This window comes from Triticum dicoccoides, chromosome 3A (assembly GCF_002162155.2).
Source record: "Triticum dicoccoides isolate Atlit2015 ecotype Zavitan chromosome 3A, WEW_v2.0, whole genome shotgun sequence".
Lineage (NCBI taxonomy): Eukaryota > Viridiplantae > Streptophyta > Magnoliopsida > Poales > Poaceae > Triticum > Triticum dicoccoides.
This window is the reverse complement of record NC_041384.1, coordinates 689,189,226-689,205,960: the sequence shown is the minus strand read 5'-3', so window position 1 is coordinate 689,205,960 and position 16,735 is coordinate 689,189,226. Positions and strand designations below refer to the sequence as shown.

The 16,735-nt window shown below is 48.3% G+C and overlaps 2 protein-coding genes and 1 pseudogene across 2 annotated transcripts; all 3 read left to right on the top strand.

Annotated features, from left to right (window-relative positions):
• The first annotated feature begins 6 nt into the window (after window positions 1–6).
• LOC119270244 (thiamine pyrophosphokinase 1-like) lies at window positions 7–3,239 on the top strand. The gene is made up of 6 exons (XM_037552236.1): window positions 7–184; window positions 331–427; window positions 1,342–1,414; window positions 2,357–2,458; window positions 2,550–2,799; window positions 2,884–3,239. The coding sequence occupies exons 1-6, from the start codon at window positions 25–27 to the stop codon at window positions 3,003–3,005; spliced, it is 804 nt and encodes a 267-aa protein (XP_037408133.1). The 5' UTR covers window positions 7–24; the 3' UTR covers window positions 3,006–3,239.
• Window positions 3,240–3,786: 547 nt separating this feature from the next.
• On the top strand, window positions 3,787–7,273 carry LOC119270243. Its single transcript, XM_037552234.1, has 7 exons — window positions 3,787–4,232; window positions 4,632–4,750; window positions 4,834–4,899; window positions 5,187–5,384; window positions 5,906–6,024; window positions 6,196–6,301; window positions 6,387–7,273. The coding sequence occupies exons 1-7, from the start codon at window positions 3,920–3,922 to the stop codon at window positions 6,990–6,992; spliced, it is 1,527 nt and encodes a 508-aa protein (XP_037408131.1). The 5' UTR covers window positions 3,787–3,919; the 3' UTR covers window positions 6,993–7,273.
• Window positions 7,274–7,722: 449 nt separating this feature from the next.
• LOC119270245 lies at window positions 7,723–13,534 on the top strand (annotated as a pseudogene).
• The last annotated feature ends 3,201 nt before the right edge of the window (window positions 13,535–16,735 follow it).

Here is a 16,735-nt window from a genome sequence, read left to right as displayed (position 1 = left end):
CACCTCCACCTCCACGGCCTCGCCATGCCGCCGCTCCCCACGATGACCCACTCCTCCTCCTTCCTCCTCCCGTCCCCGCCTCATCCCCCGGCCGACGCAACCGACGCCGACAACGCGGTCTCCTACGCCGTCGTCGTCCTCAACCAGCGCCTCCCGCGCTTCGCGCCCCTGCTCTGGACCCGAGGTACGTAACCAACCAACCAACGCGCGCCCCTCCCTGCCTCACCTTTCTTCCGTGGGCATTATCGCCGCCTTCGCTCTCCGTCCTCGCGGACACGTTTTGACGCGCCCGGCTTGTGTCGTCTCCCTCTCTCTCTGTTGTCTGAGCAGCGCAGCTGCGGGTGTGCGCGGACGGCGGCGCCAACCGGGTCTTCGACGGCATGCCGGAGCTGCTCCCGGCCGAGGACCCCGACGAGGTCCGCCTCAGGTGATCCATCAAAGTCTTCTCCGCCTTCCTCTTTTTTGTTTTTTTCTACCCCGATAGCTGCGTGCCTACGCCTCCCACCTGTTCATAGTTGACTCTGCCTCTCCGTGGATCAATGCCCATCACGTGCTTGTTGGAATGCGTCGGAGATATACTAGCTGTAAACAAAAAATTCCTTTTGGTTTCTATGCCTGTGCTGTTGCGTGCAAGCCTGAACGCTGGCATGCCAACGCATATAGCTGTAAAAAAAAACTCACTCTGAATTCGCTTCTCAATGTACCTTTTTTGGCACGCCGCGTCTCGGCATCTGCCTTGTTTGTTTTAGCAATACTTACATTGTACTAGGACTACAGTTGGTATGGTGTGTGTTTAGTCAAAAACTGCAAGTTACCCCTTATATGCCTTGCCCGCATGTGCTCGAGCACAAATTCAGAGTTTTCTTGAGACGAGACGCAGCAAGTACTTCGGCTAAAGAACTGTCAGTCTTTGCATCTGATGTAGTCTCTGTCATTTTTAAATGCCTAACACACATTTTCATATGATTTTTCTTTTGAGATGGCATTTTATCTTCTTTTTGAAACATATTACAATGTTCAACTCTGCTTGGGTCATCTATCCATGTAATGCTCAAGAGCTGTTTATATGAAGGAAAAATGTTCTTAAGTTTGCCTAAGGTGCCACCAGAGGGCTTGGCAGATTAAACCATACCACGGCGATATAGTATGCATCACATTTGAAATAGTTTATACTGCATCAATGGAACACATTTAGTTGTTCGCCCATGCCAAATACTACTAGTAGTTGGGAAGAGATTTAAAAACCTATTTATTGGTAGTTGGGAGGTAGGTTTAAGACAGATTTCTTTGCTGGTTGTTTGTATGTGACGATCTCATTAATTTTTCCTTACCTTCCTGCAGGTACAAGCCCGACGCAATCGAAGGAGATATGGATTCTGTAAGGCCAGAAGTGAAGGAATACTATTCCAGTTTGGTAACTAATTTAAAACTCCCTTCATCATACCTTTCTGAAAACGAGATGCTGAAGCTGACAGCTGAACCAAAAAATCATATTGTATGCAGCAACTGTCCAGGGCAGTTTCTATTATGTAAGGGAGAAAGATATCATGCGTAGCAAAAATACAAGCAGAAAGATAGTATCATCTTTTAGCCGTCTTGGTCCACATGAATATGTTTGTGATTCTGTTTTGGACCGTTGTGTGATGTTAGCTATAATGGGCTATAAAAATATCAGAACTTCATGTCTACAAGTTTAGATGACTCTTACTGACACCAATGCGGGGAAGAAATCTATTTTCTTGTGTGAAATCAAACTGCTGAAATAATTACATTGATTAAGTTGTCCTAATTATCCTAGAAAACCAGGAAGGGAGCGATGCCTTGTTTTATTGTATTTTTTAGTAGGCTTTTGTTTCTATACCAGTATTTTTGGTATGCTTGTCCTGGTAAATGCAAGTACTACTTCAGTGTTGATTAAATTGGCATGGCCAGTTGTATCCCTGTGAAGGGAGCGATGCCTTGTTTTATTGTATTTTTTAGTAGGCTTTTGTTTCTGTACCAATATTTTTGGTATGTTTGTCCTGGTAAATGCAAGTACTATTTCAGTGTTGATTAAATTGGCATGATCAGTTGTACCCCTAGCCGTGAACCTCAAGTTTCTTCCTGGAAATGTTGTGGAGTGGCAGCAGGGATAATGTAAATGTAAACCAAGTTTATGTACATTTGATTTGCCCTGCTTTACTACTTTTTGAGAGAGGCAACATGAATGTCAACGCTGGGCATTATTAGTATTCTGTACAATAGATGATTTTTCTGGTTTAAGATTAACCAATGAGGCCTTGAAACTGGGACAGGAACGATTGGTGACTTACAGCAAAATGATATATTGACAACACCCTTCTTTGATCAATTGCAGGGTACCCAAATAATCGATGATTCACATGATCAGGACACCACAGACTTGAACAAGTGCATATCGTTCATCACCAAAAATCTGCCTGGGCCAGACAATTCTAATGTACACCAGATCAGTTACCAGTGTTTACTCCAGATCAGTGTTTGCAACACCAGCTTTTTTACTGATGTTACTGTGTTTTGTGTAACTGCAGCTTTGCATTCTTGTTCTTGGTGCGCTTGGAGGAAGGTTCGATCACGAGATGGGGAACATCAACGTACTGTATCGCTTCTCAAACACCAGGATCATCCTCCTGTCAGACGACTCCTCGATCTTCCTGCTCCCAAGGACGCACAGTCACGAGATCCGCATCGAGCGGTCGATCGAGGGTCCTCATTGCGGGCTGATCCCCATGGGTGCGCCATCAAACAGCAGCACCACCACCGGTCTGCGATGGAACCTAGGTACAGGAATCTAAGCTAAAATGCAACCTCATTTTTGTATGGCAACAACATGATCTGATAGCCCTGCTGAATTTCTCTCTCCAGATAGTACCAGCATGAAGTATGGTGGATTAATGAGCACATCAAACATTGTGGAGGACGAGATTGTAACGGTCACTTCGGATTCTGATTTGATTTGGACAATATCTCTTCGGAAACACGCTTAAATTGTGTTATTGTACAGTAGGTTATGGTCCAAATTTTGGCTCGTCAGTTCTACGTGGAGGGGATTCGACAAATTTTATTGTGATGTGATGATATAGTTCATTCTATTAGATATTTGGCGGAACCGGAGGGACAGGTGTCCATGTATGTCAGCATCTTATTGTCTTATTTGTGCATTTCAAATTGTCAAAAAGCAACATGCTTATTCGAGCTGTGGACCCGTCCACAATTTCTGACATGGACTCCAGGTATGTGTGTGCACGTTCTTGTGTGGTGGTTCAAGTTTAGTGTCTCTTGGTTTGTGTTTGCATTCGGAGCACAGTAAAAAGTGAATATCACAATACCCAAACTAAAGAAGAACTCATGCAACAAAAAAAAAACCCTCATCTTTTGGGGTTTTTATCGCAAAAGCACAACAAAAAAAACCCTCATCTTTTGAGGCTTTAACAAAGGTACCCCGAAGTGGACCATGTATTGAATTTAAATTCAAATTTTGACCACGCTTTGACCGAATTATGACTGAAAAAAAAGGTCAAGGTTTCATAAAAGAAAAGAAGTTTCTAGGCGGTCAGCCACATCCAGCCACGTCCCCATCGCGGATGACGTGGACCGTGACTCGCTCCCCGAGGTGGCGTCCTTATCGGAATCCAAACCCACCATTCTCCCGCTGCCACCGGGCCCCAACCCATCAACCAGTCAGGCCCCACCCCTCAATCCACGATATTTTCCGGGCCCCCTCCCACCCACTGCGCGCGGGCCCCGCCACCACATTCCTTTCGTCCTCCCCAAGAGCCTCCTTCTTTCTTCCGCTTGTGATTTGTTTATCAAAGTCGCGGATCGGAACCCGCCGACGCCGCTGAGCCGAGCTGAGCGACACCCGCGGCCGAGCAAACCCTAGCCTGCTGACCGTTCCTCCATGGCCAACCCCTCCATGGCGGCCGGCGGCGGGGTGCCGTGGGCGGAGGGGGCCCGCGCCGTCGGGGCCCAGATCCGCAACCGCCTCCGCGTGGCGCCCGTCGACCGCCGCTGGCTCTGGCGCCGCCCCGAGGGCCGCGCCGCATCCGAGGCCGTGCGCCAGTGGTCCGACCGCCTCCGCGCCATCCTGCACCGGGACAAACAGAATCAGGGGCCCGACCAGCAGCAGCAACAGCAGGGCCCCGCGACCCCCGACGCCGCCGCCGCGGCCGCGAGGCCCTCGTCCAGCGCCCTGAGGTTCTACAGGAAGAAAGGTATACGATTCTATCCATCGGTGCCATTGGTCTGTCTGATAGCTCTATGCCAAAACAAAACCATTGCGAAATGAATGCTTGTTTGATGTCACCATTGTTTGTGTATTCTTTGTAGTGCCTGTATCCCTAACAATCTGATTTCAGCCTAATGAGATTATAAATGTGGCGCTCCTGGTTATTCATTTTTTGTTGTGCTCTCATGATAGGAGGGGGGACAAAGATAATACCCCCTCCGTCCGGAAATACTTGTCGGAGAAATGGTTGAACATGGATGTATCTAGAACTACAATACGTCTGGATACATCCATTTCTTCGACAAGTATTTCCGGGCGGAGCCAGTAGATTTTACTGTTTAACTCCTTGTACCAGTTTCTAAATCGCGTCTCTTCCTCAATGCAGTGGGCAAAGAAGTTAACGGGGTTGAAGACTCCGTGATTTTCCGCTCGCTCCAGGCGCTGGCTGTTCCTCTCATTGGAAATGCTTGCCATGTTTTTATGCACGGCCTTAACTCTGTCCAGGTATTGTAGCCGAAGAGTGATTGTTTACCAAAATACTTGCCCGAGACTACTACAGGCTTCTGCTAACCTATTTAGCTGTGCAGATTTATGGTGCAGAGAAACTTCAGCAGGCGTTACAAGAGAGGCCTAAAGACAAACCTCTTCTAACGGTACGTGCCTATTTCATTGCATGACATGTTGTCTGAAGGGTAGCTAGTAGTCATAAACCCATACTCTTATATGTCCGCAACTTCTACTGTAGTCATGGATCGGTGGTATTCTTCCTTATAGAAGACGGTGATGACCTGCATATTTTCTCTATGAATTGTCGCATCACCTGACTTCTTAACCGCGGTCGCTTAAAGTTTTACATGGCGCATTTCTTCCTTGCAGCATATTTTTCTCCACTATGCATTCTTCTAATCATACTATGCTTCTATCATTTTTATAATCCTAGGTCAGCAATCACGTGGCTGCTATGGATGACCCTTTTGTAATTGCCTCCCTTCTGCCACCATCTGTTATGTTGGAAGCACAAAAGCTGAGATGGACACTATGTGCGACTGATCGTTGCTTTACAAATCCAGTTCTGTCCACGTTCTTCAGGTCTGTTAAAGTGTTGCCTGTTAACCGTGGTGAAGGCATCTACCAAAAGGTATGAGATACATTTCGTTTATTGTATTTAGGGGTCTAAAGTTATTTACCTCAAGTATGTTTGCAGTAGATTGGCCATCCAAATTTTGATGTTAGTAAACCAGTTTATTTATGGTATATACTTGGAGAAATATTGATATTTAGTTTGTTGACTAATGGTGCCATTTAAACCAGTATCTCATTGTTGGGAGATACTCACTGGGCTTTGCCTAGCTCAGTTAAACTTCCTATCATTGTATTGAACCATGAACTTAACTAACATGCTACATCCTTGTATTCAAAACAAAGTTTTAGTGTCTCATTGTTGTTACAAATTCACAATAGGTTTCACAAGTGAATGCCATTGTATGTTTGGATCAGTGCTCTAATCTGCTAAGGGTCTTAACCGAGCACTGTAGAATGCACACCATCTTTCCTGGTTCTACCTCTGAAATTAATAGAGGGGATGCAGTATGCCTGTACATGGTTGAGTCTCTTGAGTTTTCTCTTCACAGGACACTACTCTTTTTTGTTGTTGTTTAGGGAATGGATATGGCGCTCTCAAAGCTTAATAATGGCGGATGGGTTCACATATTTCCTGAAGGAAGTCGTTCAAGGGACGGAGGGAAAACCATTGCTCCTGCTAAGAGAGGTGTTGGAAGGTTAGAAGTTTATTTCCTTGTACTGTCTGCAATGAATGCCAACTCAGTCTCAGCTTCTTTTTGTATAAAAAAGCCTGCATTTTGCATATGCATATCAGTTCATCTGAACTTTGTAGTTTTTGTTCATTGTTGAGGTGCACCTATTTAATTTCTCTTTTTTCTTCTTACCAGATTGATTATGGATGCTGACAGCCTACCGGTTGTTGTCCCCTTTGTCCATACTGGGATGCAGGACATAATGCCTGTTGGGAAACGTATCCCAAGAACAGGCCAAAGGGTGTGTGCCCCTGCACGCAACTCATATTTCTTGTTGTCATGGAATTTAGCTGAATACTGAACTACTTATTTATTTGATTCTGTAGGTGATAGTGGTTGTTGGTGACCCAATCAACTTTGACGACCTGATGGCTGAGAACAGTAACGACTCCCAACATATTTCTAGAGGTGACCTGTATGACAAAGTAACCGAAAGGATTGGGCAGCGGCTGCAGCAACTCAAGGTGGAGGTCGACAGATTGGCGGCAGAGCAGAAGGCCGAGCTCCAAAACCGTCACACAGACAACACAGTCAACGACGGGTACAAGGTGTGGCAGCAGGTTGACTGGGAATCGTTCGGCATAGGGAACATGCTGTCGTCAGCCGAACATTCGTCGGCCCAAGAGCCGCCAAAGCAGATCCAGCACGAAGTGCTCCTGGCGGAACAAAGCGTTTCTCCAGCAAAGCAGGCAGAGCCCGAGCCGCGCCTCGAGGAGGAGCAGAGCGTTTTTTCTCCAATCTCTCGCGTTCCGCACTGGTTCAGCCGCCACATGGACGCCTCCGAGCTCATGGGGTTCGCCGCGCGCGGCCTGGTCCAGAACGGCAGGTCCATGCAGGAGGGGTACCGGCAGTTCCAGGAGCCGTCGGCGTTCAACGCCTGGTGGGAGGCCCAGACGAGCAGCGCGATGATGCCCAGGTGGAGCACCGCTTGACCTAGGCCGCCCTGAAGTCCCTTTTGTACAGTTTTCCGACAAGGACGACGCCGACACGAATTTAGATAGAATGCCTCTGTTTTTGTTTTGCTGTTGCTGGCAGTTTTGGAGCTAGCATGAACGAACAATGAACTGGACACCATAAGTTGTCTTGAGAAGAGATGATGTGAAATTTCGATAGCTGAAGTCGGGCTTGGTGTAAGCAATGTCGGCTTGTTATGTGTAAGAAGTAAGAAGTAGGTAGCTCTTTGAAATGAAGGCATGCAGAAGTTTTTTCCTCTTGCCTGCACTCTTTTCGAAAATGGAAGTCTCCTTTGGAGGCAGTGAGGCAGGGGTGGCAATGACAACTCCAGCAGGTGGTCCACCATTCTCTGAGGTTTCTCTCGGTTATCTCGTGATGGTGTCAGTAGCAGTTGCATCTGTTATTTTTCCTTTTAAATTACCGAAATCGCGTTGAGATCGCTTCATTGTCTTTTCCATAGATCTAAGTCTCAGTCTTACACGGATCTTTATGTAAGAGCTATAAATATTACACGGATCTAAGTCTCAGTTTTACACGGATCTTTATGTAAGAGACTGAGATTTAGCAATCTTGTTTCAATAAATTAGATTTTCTTTTAGGGCAATCAAAGCCCGCACCGCGAAGCAAACCCCCAACGTTCACTTGCCAGTTCGAATCTCAATCTCTTCATAGCCGTTGCAGCCACCCCCCTCGCCTCCACATTTTAAACTCCCACGCCGCCGCAAACCCTTCCTTCCTCCATCCATCCCATCCATACGCCGCAGCGCAAAGCCCTCCTCCAAATTAAATCTCTTCCAAATCTCTCGCCCTCCCTCCCCATCTCGGCGTCTCCATCTCCATCCATCGGCAAGCGACCCCATCCCACCCATGGCCCTCCGCGCGCTCGACAACACGCTGCCGGCCGCCGTGGCGGACCAGCGCCCCAAGAAGGCCGCCAAGCTGTTCGCCGTCACCCGCTCCCCCACCGGCAGCGGCGGCAACGGCAAGAAGCGCAACGACGAGAACTCTGCGCCGACGCCCAAGCCCGCGGCGCCGGTTGCGGCTGCAGCGGAGCCCGCCGTGGAGTACGTCCGGTCCGAGGACCTGCTGCCCGTGCCCGCGCCCAAGGCCCGCGCCCAAGGCCTCGTGGCGGGGCTCGACTCCAAGGACTGGGTCAAGGTCTGCGAGGCCCTCAACGACGCCCGCCGCCTCGCCATCCACCACCCCGCCCTCCTCGCCCCCATCCTGTACGTTCCTTTCCGTCTCCTCTGATTTTGTCTTTTAATTTCTGTCGAATTCCGTTCTGGATCTGACCTGAGATCCGTCCGCGGGTGATGATTGGCAGGGAGAAGGTGGTGCTGGGGATGGTGAAGACGATGAAGAACCCGCGGAGCGCGGTGCTCAAGACCTCCGTGATGGCCTGCACGGACGTCTTCGCGGCCTTCGGCAACCTCATCTCCTCGGCGTCCGCGGACGCGTTCGACAAGCTGCTGCTGCAGCTGCTGCTCAAGGCGTCGCAGGACAAGCGGTTCGTGTGCGAGGAGGCCGAGAAGGCGATGCGCGCCATGGCCACCTCCATGCCGCCCCTGCCCTTGCTGAAGAAGCTTAAATCCTACGTCCACCACGCCAACCTCCGGGTCCGCGCCAAGGCCGCCGTCGCCATGGCGCACTGCGCCGCCAGGATGGTGCGTACCGCTTGTCGACTCAAATCCAGGCAGCGGAACTCGATCTGTCTGTTTCGTTTTACTGACGCAGGAGATCATGTGTCGATTGGCAGGACGTGGAGACGATGAAGGACTTCGGGCTGCCGGCGCTGCTGCAGGTGGCCGCCGAGCTGCTGAACGACCGGCTGCCGGAGGCTCGCGAGGCCGCCCGCAGCATCGTCGGCTCCACGCACGCCGCCTTCTTCTTCAAGGAGGCCGCCGAGAAGGAGCAGGAGCAGGAGAAGATGGAGAATGAGCTCCAGGAGCAGGAGGAGGTGAAGGAGAATGAGGAAGAAATGGAGAAGAAGGACGAGCCGTCGGGCGTGGCGGCTGCGTGGGAGAGCCTGTGCGCGCTGAGCCTGTCGCCCATCTCGGCGCAGGCCGTGGCCAAGATCGTCTCGCAGTTGCAGCCGCAGACGCAGCCGCAGGCGCAATAATTAATTTCTCGTCGCGATTCTGTCCGCGATTTTGTAGTGTGATGCATGCTATCTCGCATGATCTGCCCATGTTCTAGCAGGCTCAAATTATTGGTGTTCCCAGTTCCCCTGATAATAAATTATTTATTACATGGTTCCCAGTCACCGGAGTAGCGATTTCCCGGAACAAAAAATATGTGTCGCTCAGGAAATTCAGCAGCTTTTCACTGCCTCGCCGGAGAAAACTTTGACCCGTAGGTAGGCAGCGCAGCGTAGCTTCCATCGAAAACGACGACGAGGGATAAGAGCAGCTCCGCCGCGTGCGTCCAATCTTTGAGCCAGCTCCGATCCAAACGCGTCGCTGTCCGGTGAGCGAGCGAGTGATCCACGCGAGAGTGACCAGCTGGTGCTTGCTTGCTTCCGGGAATCGGAATCCTCCTCCTCATCTTCTCCTCTCCCCCATATCTCCTGTCTCCCTCCGCATTCACGCAGCAGCGGCGGCGACGCATGTCCCTGCTTGCGTTGTGCGTCGCGTCCTTGTTCATTTCTTGATTCTTGATGGACGGGGGGCAGAGCGTCGCCAAGCGGCATGGCGCGGCCGCGGCCGCCGGCGCCGAGGAGGACCCTGACCGGCACCGTGCTCCTTCACCGGCCCACGAGGCGGCGGATGATCACGACGACGGCGACAAGAAGGCGCCTCGCAGGGGCAGCAACAGGCGCGTCGCCTCCCTCGACGTCTTCCGTGGCCTCACCGTCGCAGTACGTGGCCCGGCCCTCCCACCGCCTGCTTAATTCCTCTGCCACAAAGTTTCGTGTCCGTCTGATCCAAGTTCCAACCGTGCGTGTTCGTTTTGGTGCTGCAGCTGATGATACTGGTGGACGGCGCCGGCGGCGAGTGGCCGGTCATCGGGCACGCGCCGTGGCACGGCTGCAACCTCGCCGACTTCGTCATGCCCTTCTTCCTCTTCATCGTCGGCATGGCCATCCCCCTCTCCCTCAAGGTGCTCCATTTTACTCTCAATTCTAGTACGTAGTTCGTCGCTGTTGTTTCAGACTGCAATGACTAGCTGAATTTCCAGATTTCTCCTTGCACATAGGTTCATGGCAGCATGGCACCATTCGTTTTCTTATTTTTCTTTTCCATTTTGCGGGCAACCATTCCTGCTTCTTAACTTCGCGTTCGAACAAATTTGCAGAGAATTCCGGATCGCGGTCGGGCCGTCAGGAGAGTGGTCATAAGAACACTGAAGCTGCTCTTCTGGGGGATCTTGCTGCAAGGTTACACTTACTGATTTTACATCCCAGTTAGCTCTTTGAGTTCGCTGTTATCGAAATGCCTCTGTGTATCGACATTTGGTCACGAAGCACCATTTAGGACCGCCGACAGAACCTGAAGTTTCCCTCTCTGCAAAGAGGAAATTCTAAACATCAGCAATGTGTCACCATATTCAGGTGGTTACTCCCATGCTCCAGATGAACTAACCTATGGAGTTGACATGAAGCACATAAGATGGTGTGGTATCCTCCAGGTACCAGACTGCGCAAATTTCCATTGTACTTGAAAAGAATGCATGCACATACCAGAGAATGAGTATGTCTTTGCTTCTCCAGAGGATTGCCCTTGCATACTTGGTTGTCGCAGTCATAGAGATTGCGACGAAAGACGCGAGGGTTCAGGACCAGTCAAGTTCAGGCTTCTTCTCAATTTTCAGGCTGTATCTGTCCCAATGGTATATATGTATATGCATATGCAAGACCTTCTGATGTCATCTGAATTGTGAAGCATTGCAGATTTCACATACTAACTGTGGCATCTGTGTATCTACAAGGATTGTCGCATGTTGCATTTTGCTGATCTACTTGTCCCTTGTTTACGGGATTTACGTTCCGGACTGGGAGTTCACGGTGCGAAATGTCGACAGTCCAAACTACGGCAAAGTTTTGACAGTATGAAACTACTCAAACTCTGTCATTTTACCTTTTTTTTCGTGAATTTCTTGCGATTTTTCTTATGATCCATAAAAACAATGAATGGCATACTCCCTCCGTTCCAAAATAGATGACTCAACTTTATACTAAATTTAGTACAAACTTGAGTCATCTATTATGGAACGGAGGGAGTACTTAATTAGTTAATTACAAGTTCCTATAGGTAGGTCCCTTCTTCAGTAACAATCCACTGAAACAAGATTTTGTATGCAAGCTTCCTTCTGTTCTTCATCAATTCTTGCCGTGACAAACTGAGAAACTATATTTCAAGTTCTCAGCAGCAATCATATAACTGAGTTCTTTGTAGGCTTGCTGGCGAAATAAAAGAGTTTTTAGTAGGATCAAGTTTTCATGTTAGTTCAGTGATACTAAAGCGATTTCAGTATGCAAATCAATCACTCAATTTCTTTTCCTGTTAGTGTTAATTATTTTGCAGCTGTACAATCAAAGTACTTTTGTGATAGTTCAAACTCATTTACAATGTTGCCTAATGTTCAGGTGACATGTGGCACAAGGGGAAATCTGAGCCCTCCTTGCAATGCTGTAGGTTACATTGACCGTAAAATTCTCGGCATCAATCACCTGTACCAGAAACCTGCATGGAGGAGGCACAGGGTGCGTGTTTTCACTTTTCAGACAACAGAGCATCATCGTGCTGTTCTTCGCAGTTATTTTCAAACTTCTAGCAGCCAACTTATGCACTGGTTGGTTTACGCAGGACTGTACTGATGATTCTCCACATGAGGGGCCTTTCAAAAGGGACGCCCCGGCATGGTGCGCCTCTCCATTTGAACCTGAAGGGTTACTAAGGTAAGGGTAGTATTTTTTGTTACATGTCAATGGTGGGGTTTCTGATCATCTGATGTAATATATAGTTCATTGTTGACACTGTTCCTTGATAATTTTTTGCAGCTCATTTTCAGCGGTGTTAAGTACGATCATCGGCGTACACTACGGGCACCTGCTTGTTCATATGAAGGTGATTTTGCCTAACATGTCAGGCCTTTTCTGTTGGTGCGGATTAGGCTGCTGATTATTTATTGTTCCTGCATGCAATTTCAGAGTCATATGGACAGGCTAAAGCAGTGGGTCACCATGGGCGTAGCTCTCCTCCTCCTCGGAATCATTCTGCACTTCTCTCATGGTAACCAGAGTACACAATACACATTCATCGAAAAAAAGTTAGAACTCATACATGTCTGAATACGATTCAACAAAGTTTGCTCTTCCGCATTTCGTTGCAGCGATTCCTCTGAACAAACAGCTGTACACACTCAGTTACATCTGCGTGACCGCCGGTGCCGCTGGCATCGTCTTCTCCATGCTTTACTTCCTTGTAAGTCCCTCTCAATTTTACAGAACTAGTTTTATTTCTGAAATTGACGTGTGAATGAACAATTGAACATCAGTAGAAAAAACAAATAGAACATTCAGATCCTCCACTCCACCTAGAATAAGTTAGGCATACCCATATGACATTCCATGAGTCCACTTCGATCCTGAGTGTATGTGACCTTCCATGGCTGACATCCTGAGCATCGTCGACGACAACATTGTTGAAACCTGGTGGCTTCCCCAGGTGGACGTCGTGCGCCTGCGCTATGTCTTTGCGCCGCTGCGGTGGGTCGGCATGAACGCGATGCTGGTGTACGTGATGGCAGCGGCGGGCATCTTCGAGGGCTTCCTCAACGGCTGGTACTACGACGGGACCAACAACACACTGGTAACTGCATAGAACCTACCTGTCATCGATCGACCGCCTTCGGGCTTCAGCCCACTCTGGGAAATTCTGTCACTGCTGCAGGTTTACTGGGTGAGGAAGCACGTGTTCGTCCAGGTGTGGCACTCGGAGAGGGTGGGCATCCTCCTCTACGTCCTCGTCGCGCAGATCCTGCTCTGGGCGCTCCTCGCCGGCCTCCTCCACCGGGCCGGCGTCTACTGGAAGCTCTAGCCACCCAGGAGGGCATTGGTGTCATCATTTGCTTGTGTGTTGGAATTGTGCAGAATGTGTGTAAGAAGAGAAGAAAAGAAAGGTGGAAAAGCATTTCAACATGATCCCAAGCAGAAGCATGACTAAGCTTCAAAAAGCTACAAGGGATGCACCTGATGAGATCTATGGTGCAGTGGTGAAGCAGAATTAGTATAGCCTATGGGACTATGGGGGAAGAATTCATACATAAGTACAATCTCTGTAAACAAACAAAAGACATTTTAGAGACTTGTATCAAGTCTGTCTCTAAAACATCCCATAATTGTTTACAGAGGGAGTAGTTAATAATCTGGAATGTCATATTTGTTAACTTATGAATAGCACATTGTTAGCTTATGATTAGCACGTCCATTAGCTTATGATCATCCACAGTCTGATCCAACTTTCCAGAAATATAAACTTGTATCCAGTCTGATGCGTGTAGTAAGCCATCTTTGATTTTCTGAAACTGTTCACGAGGCAGAGGACTGTTAGGCAGTGTTCCAAGCAAATCCAATGCCAGCTGAGTCATCTTCCGTTGCTAGCAAGCTACAAATCATCAGCTAGAATCACGCTATCATGCTTTTTATCCATATTTTTGTGATGTAAACATCTATACGCAAGCATTTATGCTGTGATGTTACAATCATGTGATGATACTGCTGTTTTGGCCTCTTTTTGTGGTGTGAAACCAGAGTACTATATGCAAGTTTGATGTACTGATGCTATGAAGATGCAGTGCTGCTATTTTTTTGACAACTTCCCTGTAGTTTGTGGTATGGCATCGTATCCGGATTAAAACTGTGCGAATAGGCGAAAGCGTCTTACCCATCATGGGGGCGCTGTTGCGTGTTATATAGGCCAGGGGCGCACCTCCCTAGATAGCGCATACAGCAGTTTAGATTACAAACTTGAGAAGAAAGAAAGGGGTAGAGATAAGGACTCTAGTTAAGATAAACCTCCTTCCTAACTACCTAACACATATGCGCAAGTAATGCAATCCTCCTGCCACGCTACAACTTGTGTTTAACACCCTCTCTTAATCACAACTTCATCAAGTTGAGATTATGCTTGAAGTCTTCAAAGCTTCGTGTGGGAAGAGGCTTTGTGAATCCATCTGCTATCTGGTCCTTGGAATGCACAAAACGTATGTCAAGTTTCTTCTGAGCCACTCGTTCTCTGACAAAGTGAAAATCAATTTCAATGTGTTTAGTTTTGGCATGAAAAACTAGATTGGCAAATAGGTATGTGGCACCCAGATTATCACACCATAAGCATGGAACTTGAGTACTTTTACACCAAGTTCCTTCAGAAGTGATTGCACCCATATGATCTCAGCCGTTGCATTTGCCAATGCTTTGTATTCTGCCTCAGTACTGGATCGAGAAACAGTTGCCTGCTTTCTTGCACTCTGTTGGAGTTGTGTCGAATATAGTGTACAAGGTAGGTTACAGTTGGACTATGAGTTGTATTGTGTTTACATAGGATGTGGAGTCGTGTTCAATTAGGACACTTGTATCCTAGGCCTCTCATATATAGCGGGGGTAGACACACGATGTAACCTATGCCAACATAATAGCACCGGAACGCAGGGGAAGCCGGCGGCATGTGCCGGCGTCCAGGGCGACCGGGTGCGGTATTATAGCGGTGTCATGGGGAGGAGCGCCCATAGTCAGGCCCCGGGGATGTAGCCATATCGGTGAACCTCGTTAACAAATCTCAGTGTCGTGCTCGTGTGATTGCTTGGTCCTTGGATGATTGACGGAGTGCCTCAGATTTATTCTAACACACTCCATGAAATTAAATTGGGACCAGAAAATACTGCAAAGCCACCAGTGGACCGCCTGTCATCCAGGCAGCCTGCCCAGTCAGAATATGAGAAACCACTCAAAAGTGTTGATGATGACTTACTAAAATTCAGACCAATATTGAGAGTATTCTTGACATATCGAACTATACGCTTTGCAGCAGTCCAGTGAACTGTGGTGGGTGCATGAAGAAACTGACAGACCTTATTAACAGCAAAAGAGATATCAGGCCGTGTAAGTGTCAAATATTGAAGCGCACCTACCAGACTCCTGTATCTTGTGCTGTCATCTTGACCCAAAGGCCGCCCTTCTGTAAGGGATAATTTTTCTGAGCTTGATAGTGGAGTAGGTGAGGGTTTACACCCTTGCAAACCAGCCTTTTTTACCAGATCTGTTGTATACTTTTCCTGAGAGAGGTGAAGACCATTATCATGTTTCTTCACTTCTATCCCTAGGAAATAATGCAAGTCTCCAAGGTCCTTGAGAGCAAATTCTGCACTTAGATCCTTCAATAAGCCTGTGATAGCCTCATTAGATGAACTTGTGACAATAATATCATCAACATAGATGAGAACAAATATATGAGTGTTGCATTTGTTGTAAATGAACAAAGAGGTATCAGACTTTGAAGGTATGAAACCAAGTGCTTGCATTTTGTGACTCAACCGTGAGTACCATGCTCGAGGAGCCTGCTTCAATCCATATAAGGCTTTGTCAAGTTTACATACATGAGAAGGTGCATTCTTGTTTTCAAACCCAGGAGGTTGTTTCATGTACACTTCCTCTTCCAGAACACCATGCAAAAACGCGTTCTGAATGTCTAGCTGTCTAAGGCTCCATCCTCTAGAAACAACAATGGATAACATAAGACGGATAGTGGCAGCTTTTACAACTGGACTAAAGGTATCCTCATAGTCTATGCCATATCGTTGTTTAAAACCTTTTGCTACAAGTCTTGCTTTGTAACGATCAATAGTGCCATCGGATTTTCTCTTAATCCTAAAAACCCACTTGCAGTCAATAAGGTTTTTACCTTGCCGTGGAGGAACCAAGTGCCATGTGTTGTTCCTCTTTAAGGCCATGTACTCTTCTTTCATTGCTTGTTTCCAATTTTCATCACCAAGAGCTTCCTCAAGTGAATACGGTTCACCTGGAGAGCAGATCATGCCAAATTTTGTCATGCGTTTGTAATTTACTGGTTGTATTACCCCCTGTTGGAGACGAGTACGTCGTGACGTGGTTGGCTTCGGCGCAGAAGATGTTGGGGAACGTAGCAGAAATTCAAAATTTTCTACGCATCACCAAGATCAATCTATGGAGTAATCTAGCAACGAGGGGAAGGAGAGTGCATCTACATACCCTTGTAGATCGCTAAGCGGAAGCGTTCAAGTGAACGGGTTGATGGAGTCGTACTCGTCGTGATTCAAATCACCGATGATCCTAGTGCCGAACGGACGGCACCTCCGCGTTCAACACACGTACAACTCGGTGACGTCTCCTACGCCTTGATCCAGCAAGGGGAGAAGGAGAGGTTGGGGAAGACTCCATCCAGCAGCAGCACGACGGTGTGGTGGTGCTGGAGGAGCGTGGTACTCCAGCAGGGCTTTGCCAAGCACCGCAAGAGACGAGGAGGGAGAGGGGTAGGGCTGCGCCAAGAAGGAGATTGAATCGTGTCTCTGGCAGCCCAAAACCTCAAGTATATAGGGGGAGGGGAGGGGCTGCGCCCCCACCTAGGTTTCCACCCCTAGGGGTGGCGGCCAGCCCTAGATCCCATCTAGGGGGGCGGCCAAGGGGGGAGAGAGGGGGGCGCACCACTAGGTGGGCCTTAGGCCCATCTGAGCCTTGGGTTTGCCCCCT